Genomic DNA, 10,948 nt, shown 5'->3' on the forward strand with positions numbered 1-10,948 from the left:
TAATGAGTGAGCATTTTTGGAATATTTTCAAAATGCCATGGTCACTCGTAGAGTCCCCCCCGCGTCCCGACACTGCTCCCCTGACAACATCCCGTGAACTCACTGCTGAGTGAGAGGCCCTGACAGCAAAACACTGCATGGCTCTAATCTCTCCTCAATCCTCTTAGCTCTGTGCCCATTCTGTGTCAGCCGGATGTAGCATCATCACACACTCGCAAACATAAACACACACACACACACACACACTCACGCATAGAGCGCGCCATGCAATTACCAGAAGGGTGATTGCGTGCACCCCCCCAGAAGCGGTGCTTATAACGCATCATAAATGCATGACAGCTATCAGAACATGATGTGCAAATAAAATAATACTTTATGAGTCAACTGTAGGGACGGTCTGATTTTTAGGTGGGGGGGGGGGAGGGGGAAAGCATTTAGATTTTATTTTGAGATAGGAGGGCATATAAAGTTTTTTCTTTTCTGTTTTTGCGTGTAAAATACGCTTTTTACCTCCGCTAAATTGACGACTGCATTTCATTCCAGAGTCACGTTTGGTAGCCTATACGGGAGAGCCAGAATGAAACAGCCTCAGCACTCATGTTAGCCGGCTACACACAGTTTTAATATTACATGACGACTATTTTGGGACCCGCCACGTGGCGGTAGACCCCTGAGCGTCACTCGCCAAACCTAAAATCTGCCCGCCATTGGCGGGTGGCGGGCTCTAATTTCGGGCCCTGCCCCCAACACTGCTCTTCACTAGATGTTTAGGTTGGATATCCGCTCCCCTTAGTAAGAAAATGTGACTTAACTATTTCTGTCATTGACAGGCCAGCGTAGGTGGAGGGGACAGGAGGGGGTAGGGGGTCAGGATGTGCTATTGACTTGTGTAGGACGTTCTATCAATGTTGCTGCAATTCCAGGAGAGTAGAGAGACAGTGAGACTATTATTTTCTCAATTAAGTTCAAAATCAAATGAGAAGCCGAACCAGCCGTTTGCAAAGCATCTGAAAAATGATATTTGAGAGAAGCAGCCAAAACCTGGAAAGGAGCAAGTGTTCCATGTTCTTTTGTCCTTTCACAATAACCTTGTGATTATGTTTTTTCCCTTATTATTCCTGTTATTATTTCACCAATCTCCATTCTGTCACACTGACCTGCTGAGCTCAGCACTGGCAAGGTAACAGGAACATGCAGTATTGTATTACAATATATCAGGAGTCAGGGGGAACACACGCACGGCGCACGCGCACGCACGGACGCACACACGCTCGCGGGCGCGCGCATGCGCACACACACGCACACACACACACACACACACAAACACCCTGAGATGTAATGTCAGTCTACAGTCTCATGTACTGGCCAAAGTGCAAGAGAGAAGAAAGAAAGAAAGAAAGAAAGAAAGAAAGAAAGAAAGAAAGAAAGAAAGAAAGAAAGAAAGAAAGAAAGAAAGAAAGGAATGTAAACAATACGTACAGTATGTGATTGATCTGGGAATCACCAGATGCCCCACGATACGATATTATCACGATACTTAAGTCACGATACGATAGCATTGCGATATGCTAGTATTGCGATATATTGAGTATTGAAATATTGCGATATATTGCAATTTATTACCTTTTTTTCAACTGCAAATTATGTCCCCAAAGGCTGTCTTATCTAATGAGATCAAGTTTCCTGTCTGTCTGTTGTCAAGCAGACAGACTGACCAACACGGTCATGAAAACCCTGCATGCACTTGACAATTTATATGATAAAGTATTGTGATACTTGGCATTCGATACGATATGATATATTGCGACACAAAATATCACGATACTATGCTGTATCGATCGACCCCCCCCCCCCCACACACACACACACACACCCCACCCACCCCCCACCCCCACCCCTAATGGAAGTTTGACAATGCCAGAAGTACAATCTCCTCTTCCTCTCTCTCATTATCCTGGCAATAACCATATTAGATAGGCTGACTAGTCTAAACCAATCACTTGGGTGCAAAGGAACTGACTGGTGATGAGGTATCAGAGTCAAAAGCAATGAAAAATAGTGTTTCAGTCATACACAATTCATGCAATTCCATCACTGTTTAGAGACTTATGCAGAAATATTAAAATAGGATAAACAAGAATAATAGTGATGCACCGATATCAAAGTTTTGGACGATACGATAACCGATATTAACATTGCTGCTATGGTCGATAACCGATATTACCGATGTCGATATGATCTCTATAAAAAATACATTTTTATAATAATAAAATTTGGTACATAGTGAAAAACACATGTAAACACTGTGAATTTGAAAAAGTAATGCATTTATTTATTTCCAAAACATTTGGAAAAGCCCATAAATCATAGATTTACCGCATTGTTTCCTCTCAATGTGAAAATGTTGGCTGATACCGATAACCGATATTAACATGCCGATGCCGATATGTTAAAAAAATGACTAACATCTGCCGATACCGATATGATTGCCGATATATCGTGCATCCCTAAAAAATAATATACCGGTATGTTCACTGCATGCAAAACACTACATCACTACATTAGATCACCATATGATTCCTGAGCACGGCGCACGCTGCCGCTCACCGCTCCCCCAGGGGATGGGTCAAATGCAGAGAACAAATTTCACACATTGTGTGACAATCAGTGGGACTTTACCTTTACCTTACATGTTTCTTGTTGCAAAAACTGCATGGGGATTAGCATAAAGTGGGCATGTTTGTAAAGGGGAGACTCAGGGGTACCCATAGAACCCATTCTCACTCAGATATCTTGAGGTGAGAGGTCAAGGGACCCCTTTTGAAAATGGCCATGCCAGTTTTCCCCTCGCCAAAATTGACCCTAGCTTTGGAGCGCTAGTTATCCCCCCCTTCCCCACAAGCTATGCCATGGCTGGTACTGATGGATGCCTTTGGTCTTCTAGTTTCATGATAGCAGGATCTTCACTTTACCTATCAAAATGAGCACACTGTCATCTCAGACATACATTTCAACTGAGGGTGAAAAATGTTAAACTGAGGGTGCAATGCATGCGTGCTGTTGCACCCCCGTAGACCCGGGCCCAGGGGATATGTTACCGAACGGGCCTACCGGGCCCAGGCCCAGGGGCCCAAGAGCTCAGGGGGCCCATAACCCAGAGACCCTTCACAGGGCCCCCCCGAGTAGCTCGCCCAGGCCTGGCTGGGACCAAATGATCCCGGCCCAACCCGTTGTTTTTGACTAAATGTTCCATACGTTTCTGGACAATTAGAGGGTTATTGTGCTTTTGGCTCTTACTGAGTGTACCTGCGCTGTAAATACTGTGTTATTGAGACAGGCTCCAAAACTAGCACCAGCCAACAGACAAATGCTGGTCAAATATGCACGTGGCTGGTAGATTTGCTTCACTCATCAGCCACCCAACCAAACCAATTTAATTAATGCCCATACTAAAATCCCATTGCCTTTTCCCCTTACGAACCAGCATGGCGGCGATTTGCTATACTTTCGACTCATTCGTGCGGTACTCTATTGCGGTCCAGCCAAAAAGTCCGATTTTAAGACTGAAATTGAGACTACGACATTTCCTTAATAAATATAGCTGCCTTAATGTTTCAGGATGCGGTAGCCTACTTGTCCTGAAACGAGTGAAGTAACCCTTGCCCTAATGTTTCAGTGGACCAGCCTGACTTCTTAGGTCAGATGAGGACAGCTTTGCTTTGCATTATTTGAGTGAGTAGCCAGTGGAACTTTAAGCCCCCTAACTCCAACATCACATGTATAAACTTCTTTAAACTCAAAATCTAGCCTATTTTACTGTATCTTTCAGAGCTTTAATGAAATCTCTCCAATCACTATGGCGAGTTTGGTGCCTGCCTGGAGCTGGCTGTAGTAGGCCTATATAATGAATGGAGGTGTGTCAGACTAGGAACCATGCGCATCAGCACAGCAGTGCCGTGAGAGCTTCCTGCTTTGTGTGGAGGAAAGCCGAAAAAGGCACAGACCTTAATAATTATTATTAACTGATGTGGCTGCTATGACAACGGATTATATCGGTGTTAAATAAGGTGCAGAAACATCTTGCTTTGTTGCCTCAAGGCTGCGCTGCGCCTCTTCCCCTCAGACGGATGTCAATCGAAGCACTTTAATCCGCAGGGACTAAAGATTAGCGAGGGGGGATTTACGCGAACGCACTCCCATGCTCTCGAATGCAAACAAATACAAAAATGTGCTCGATAAACGATCTGAATGGCGGGGGGCAGGGGTCAAATCAGACGCCATAAAACCACCAGAAACGGTATCATTCACTTCTCTTGAAGATTTTGGAGTGGCAAACCAGTTGGAGAGCCGGTGGCTCGTTGGTGCCTGTGCGCATTTTGCGCGTATAGGAAAGAGTTGTATAGCCTACTAGCCTACTGTTCATGAGATATCGCGATTTAGCCTATAATAACCAAAATAATTCTGTTAGCCTATCCATAGAAGTGTGTCACATAATATCTCAGATAATCAGATCGAGCGGAACGTTTGGAAATGTCCGTTCATGCCCATGCATTCTGGGCATATATAACTGCACAAGGCATCAAGAAATCAGACAAAAATGCAGGCTATACATTGAAAAATAATAATAATGAAGGTAAACATGTTCTCCTTACTTTCTCCAACAATGGCTTTTAGTCCAAGTGGTGACATGATGAGACCTCTGCTGTGTCTCTCGTCCGGAACGTTAAACCCCTACTCCGTTCAAAGTACCGCTAACTGGACCAGTGTCAAGCTAGCAGAAATACACTTCCGGTAAAATAACGTCGAAATAAGAGCATTCACTATGAGATGTATATTTTTGTCATTTGTAACATGTTTGATTATCTTAATAAAGTAATTCAACATGAAATAACGATAACAGGACAAATGTAACCTACGTAGGCTACTTTTGGAACACCCAATCTTTCTGTGTGTAGTAACAAACAAACAAATAAATAAATAAATAAAAATCCCCCAGGCCCCATTTTAACAAACAAAACAAAATAAAAACTCTGAATATGAATTTACAGCATATTGGCCTATGTAAATTGTGAAACGTGCATTATTGGCGCTCCACATTATTAGATTAAAGGCTTAATCTGAGAATTTTAAGAAAAGACTAGATATATCCACCCAAGTTTCCTGCTATGATTTCTGTGCTGAAGTTATTTTATTTTTGCCTGTCCTATATATTTAGATGCAACTTTAATGATTCCGATGGGGAAATTGGGCTTTCAGGACAAAATAGAGAATATAAAAGATCTAACCACTAATTCTAATAGAAGATAGAGGGGAAATATGTATGGGCATACCATAAGACAATATATAAATGTAGGCTATAAGATATTCAAGGTGTCCAACATGTGCATTGTTGGCTGCACATATTACATTTACAGGTACAGAAGATATGCATGAGTCCCAATGATGTGTGCTGCTGTCAAACGGTATTCACACTATCAGATATATCAAATTTACATATTTACATAGGCTACTACATCTGTATGCATGATGTGATTATTTACATGTAATAGAGACAAGCATTCATTTGTCCCTCTATCAGTTAAACTTATTAATGGGCTCCCCCTGGTGGACAGACAGCAAAAGAGGAGGCTCTGAGATAGGCTTCATAGGTTCTGATATCTGCCTGCCTGCTTGCTAGCAGGTATAGTTTAACAATCGCTTGTTTGCTATAATGTACAGTAAGTGGAGGGAAGTTGTAGCTTGTTTGCTAACATGTATAGTAAGTGTATGGAAGTTGTAGCTTCCGCTTATTTTATGCTGGATTATGTAGGTCGGAACTCGGAACTCGCCACAGGTGATCGATCAGAACCACGGAGATGTCTTTCAAGCTTTATTGAAGTAGCCTATCACAGGCAGAGAGGTAAGGCAACAGGTTAAGTAGCCTACATGGCAGTGGAACAGAGAATCGGGGAGAAAGAGTAGGGAGAGTGAAGCTAGGGCAAGGAGATTGCTTATTTATACTTTGGGATGTATGACATCGCTGATGACATCACAGGAGCAAGAATGACATCACCGATGACATCATCACAACAACTATGGCATCACCGATGACATCACAGGTGCACCTGCCATGATGATATGCTACAGTGACATCATCATTGGGTCGCTGGTTCGAATCAATGGTGGGTGTTTGGTTTCATCAGTTGGCATGAGCAGTAAGTCTAACAATCGCTTGTTTGCTTGCCTGTAATGTGAGATACATCTCATTTGTAACCTATTGCACTCTAACCTATTGTACTTTGCACTGCGTTATTATATTTCTGATGCATATGGTCCGAGAAGTATGCCTGTAAAGTAATTAGTAGGGGTGTGCCACCTTAGGCACCTCACGATTCGTTTCGATTACGATTAAGGGTGCTACGATTCGATTATTAAACGATTACGATTAATCACGATTTTCGATGCATCTTTTTCACCAAACAGGATTTTTTTTAAGCAAGGTATATTTGTCAGTATCCATTAATTAAAGTAAACAAACAAATGTACCTCCATTATCTTCAGTTGCGACTGAAGTCCACACATCACATGTTACAGCCACCCTGCATGCTTTCTTCAGTGATTCCAGTTTCCAGTACTTCGGTTTTGGTCTCGTTTTACAGTTAAGGAACTGCTTTCCAGGCGAAATACCGTATTTTTTGCAAATAAAGCAACCAAAAAAAAAAAAAAAAAAAAAAAAAAATGCAATTTTTTTCAAATCGATAATCGAACATTGTGAATCGATTTTAATCGTCACGTGACTAATCGCGATGCATCGATTATACGATTAATCGGCACACCCCTAGTAATTAGTGTACGGTAAATGACTGTGATGAATGACTCTGTAATATGTTGTTGTTGTGTAATGCAGCATGAGACACATTTCTCCCACAGAAGACAAATAAAGTAACCTTGACCTTGATTCAAGATAGGCACATGGAACCTGTATGAGTCAATCTGACAAGGTGAATATCAACGGATGCACCTATGCACTTCTGTGTGTGTTTCTGTACCTATGTTACCTACGGTTACAAGATCAAACCTTGGAGGAAATCTCGACAGCACACAGTACAGAAAAAAGTATCTGCTCATAATAAGATGCCTCCCTACTTTAGGATACAAATGTAGCGAAAAGCGCAACTCAAAGATGTGATATTTCTCCTTATTAACTCTCAGATATCTAACACTAGATTCCGAGGACTAGCATGTGCTCTACTAATATTCATATATATTCAGCACAAGTCAGCTTTTAAAGTGTCAGCGATAGAGAAGTCAATTTTCAAAGTCAACATCAGCTTTTCTGCTACTATACGCTCCTGCAGAAATCTGATATGGGATCTAGCAAGTCTGAGAGTGCAATCTGAGAGTGAGACTATTAGAGCAATAGCTCCTTAAACAATTAAGTGAATAGCTTTTTGAGTTTTTGAGTGACTTTCCTTCACATGGCGTGTCTTCTGCCTGATGGCATGCTGTCATGCAGGGCACTTTTAAGGCGTTTTTAAGATAGTAGACCTTCTTTTAAGTATTCTGGTAGGTAAATGGTATATTTCTCATGTTAAAGTCATCAAATATGAACCTTGAAGTTGCCAATATGGCTCTAATTAATCAGGACAGCAGAGGGCAGTGTTTCCCAAAATGGAGAATTGTGTAGGCCTACTTTGAAGGACTGCAGGGATTGGTCAGATTTTTATTATCTGCACCAGGAGATCATATAATGTCCAGTCGTGTGTGTGTGTGTGTGTGTGTGTGTGTGTGTGTTTGTGTGTGTGCGTGCGTGCGTGCGTGCGTGAGTGCGTGAGAGTGAGTGAGTGAGTGAGTGAGTGAGTGAGTGAGTGAGTGAGTGAGTGAGTGAGTGAGTGAGTGAGTGAGTGAGTGAGTGAGTGACTGACTGACTGACTGACTGACTGACTGAGTGAGTGAGTGAGTGAGTGAGTGAGTGAGTGAGTGAGTGAGTGAGTGTATCTGTCTGACTCCTGACTCCGGTTTGGCAATGGTTAGGCCAGGGGTTCCCAACCTTTTTTGCCTTGTGAGTCGACTTTGACGTCACAAAAATCTAGTGCACCATCGATAATATCATCAGTGACATCGTCAGTGATGTCAATGTAACAGTATGCTTCTTTTTCCCCTCAGAATTCGGACTTTAATCTCAGGATTCTGACATCTTTTTTTTTTCAGAATTCTGACAAACTCAGAATTCGAACTTTATTTTCAGAATTGTGACTTTATTCCCAGAATCCTGATTTAAAGTTATAATCTCAAATATTTCCATCTAAAAAAATAAAAATAAAGTCACTATCTATCTGATAGTGAGTTAACACAATGGTGATTGAGGCTATGGTCCATTGATGGAAGCCTTTGCAGTATATAGTGACATTATGTGACATTAGTAATGTTGCTCTACACACATCATGAGCATGGAAAATATATCCAGGCATCCATTACTCCTGTACAGGCGGTTTCAGGCCTGCCAGGTGTTGGTATAATGCCATGCAGGCTTCCACACAGAAGAACACAGAAGAAGTTGACTACCCTTGAGATCAACAACAACAACAACAACTGATAGTGATGTAAATATTTACCCAGAGCATTAATGATTACCAGGGAGGCTTATGTCTCCAGTGATTAAATGAATTATTGATATATGTTTTAATGAGGGAGCAGGGGAGCCTCATGACTGACAGCTCCCTTCTAATTGGCTCCTCAGAGTGGAAGCTTTCCTCTAACTTGTTAACAGATCTCAGCTTCCACGCCTTGACAAGTTTAGTTAGGCGCTGCAGGATTCATTCATTCAATAGATTCAAGATTCAAGATTTTTATTGTCACTCCAAGGTACAAGTATCACGTGTGAAATTATTGTGCTGTGGCCTCCGTTTACAACATAGTACAAATATAACAGGGCATATGAGTGCAAAAACAACAAGAGACACAACAAGCAATAAGGCAGTATAGTGATAAGACAAGTCAGAGACAGTGGCATATTCACTGCACATAGGTGCACATGTCATGTGCATGCTTTAGACGTGCTTAAACATTTTAAATTCGGCGTATTTGACATACAGGTGCAAATAGCATATTCCTTATTAAACATACAATTAAACTCGGCGTTTTAAATTTGGCGTATTTGACATACAGGTGCAAATAGCATATTCCTTATTAAACATACAATGAAACATTAGACATACGTAATGGTAGCAGCTACAGTACGGTACAGTACGGCTACTACACTATTTGTGTATGTTAAGGAGTCTCGTGGCCTGCGGGAAGAAACTGTTCCTCAAGCGATTTGTGCGTGCTTTTGGAACCCTGTATCTTCTCCCTGAGGGTAACAGGGAGAACAGGCTGTTGTGGGGATGGTTTGTGTCTTTGATGATCTTCAGAGACCTCCTGAGGCACCGCTGTTTATACAGTTCATGCAGTTCTGGCAACTCACATCCTGTTACGTGCTGGGCCGCGCGTCTCACTCTCCGTAGCGCCCTGCGGCGCTACGGAGGAGTATCGCAGGAAGAGTTAAATGAGTCCGGAAAACATGGCTGCTAGAAAACTTTTTATTTACGCTTCAAAAGTCATAACAGTGGTCCTCATTTGTGAAGATTATCTTGCTGAACACAAACTTCGCTGTTTCACAAACTTTTGTTGACCACAGGCCTTATTTCATGCATTGATTTGAACCGAAATGCCCATACAAAAATCTTATTGCCTGCCTTACCATCTAGTGCTAGGTGAATATGTTGTTGCATTTTCATATTAAATTAATCAATTAATCTTTTGTGTGATCAATCCCTTTAATGTTATCACAGACTTTGGATGGGTTGTAGTCAACTTCATCATCATCATCATCATCATCATCATCATCATCATCACCATCATCATATCATCATCATCATAACTAAAAGGGAGCAAGTGGGCGCTGCGATTTTTGTCCCGGATTTTTGTCCTGGAAGTGATGTCATCAGTGATGTCATTTGAGCAATTGTGCATTGTGACATCACTGATGATGACATAGGCATTGTGACATCATCAGTGATGTCATAAGAGCAATTATGACATCATCGGTGATGCGAAGTTGTGGCATCATCAGTGATGTCATAAGAGCAAGAGCCCGCACAGCGGTCGAGCTGCGTATGCGAGCTGCAGTTGTGTGGAGTTCCTTTGCTGTGATTCGCCCGAAGATCCAAGCACCGCCTACTAGCCTGGCATCGCCAGACCAATTCAGATTGCATTGCATTTGCAAATGCGAATTGGTCTGGAATCTCACAGTTCAATTTCTATTTCCAGGGGGGTGTTACCAACAGATGCAGTTCAAAATGCCTCAACCAATCAGAGCATCAAAATGTGGGAGGCTGCAACAAAACAAACATGAAACATGTCAACAGAATAACGTTACTGATCAGCTGGTTTGCCAACCGCCAACAGATCAGCTGGTACAATGAGCTGAGGCATATGCTTGTAGCCTGTTGAGTAGGGACATCTAGTGGTGCTTTGACGGAGGTATATGTTTTGACCCGGATGTTGAATGTGCCCATCAGAAGAGCGTTCAGTAGCAACGGTCGTCTGCTAGCAGCGGTTTGCTATGACAAATAACAGAATTATATGCCGTGACTGACCAATCAGATGAGCCATAAGGGACTGTGATTGGCCCGGCGGTTTTCAGGCCTGGTGGAAATGTATCTGAACGGGAGGGTGGCCAGATGCAGCTGCAGAGCAAAATGAAACATGAGCTTGAATGAGCTTGTCAGGTTCCCAGGCTAAGCATCATCCAGCAGGGAAAATAGAGCCCATGTCACAAAGCCACACCTCACATTACTTGACTGTGCATGACCCATCCATACATCATGACCTGCCCTCGGCTGGGCTGTGGAGAGAGAGAGAGACAGAGATAAAGAGAGAGAGACAGAGAGACAGAGAGAAAGAGAGAGAGACAGAGAGAGAAAGC

The 10,948-nt window shown here is 42.4% G+C and overlaps 1 protein-coding gene across 1 annotated transcript in view; it reads right to left on the bottom strand.

Moving 5' to 3' along the window:
• stxbp1b (syntaxin binding protein 1b) overlaps nt 1-4,729 on the bottom strand; it is a 48,790-nt gene extending 44,061 nt beyond the window's left edge. The window contains exon 1 of the mRNA XM_083644174.1: nt 4,653-4,729. Within this exon, the coding sequence (XP_083500300.1) occupies nt 4,653-4,689 (37 nt within the window). The 5' untranslated portion in view covers nt 4,690-4,729. The remainder of the gene's footprint in view (nt 1-4,652) is intronic.
• Nucleotides 4,730-10,948: the final 6,219 nt, after the last annotated feature.

Source organism: Poromitra crassiceps (assembly GCF_964638095.1).
Source record: "Poromitra crassiceps genome assembly, chromosome: 10".
NCBI lineage: Eukaryota > Metazoa > Chordata > Actinopteri > Beryciformes > Melamphaidae > Poromitra > Poromitra crassiceps.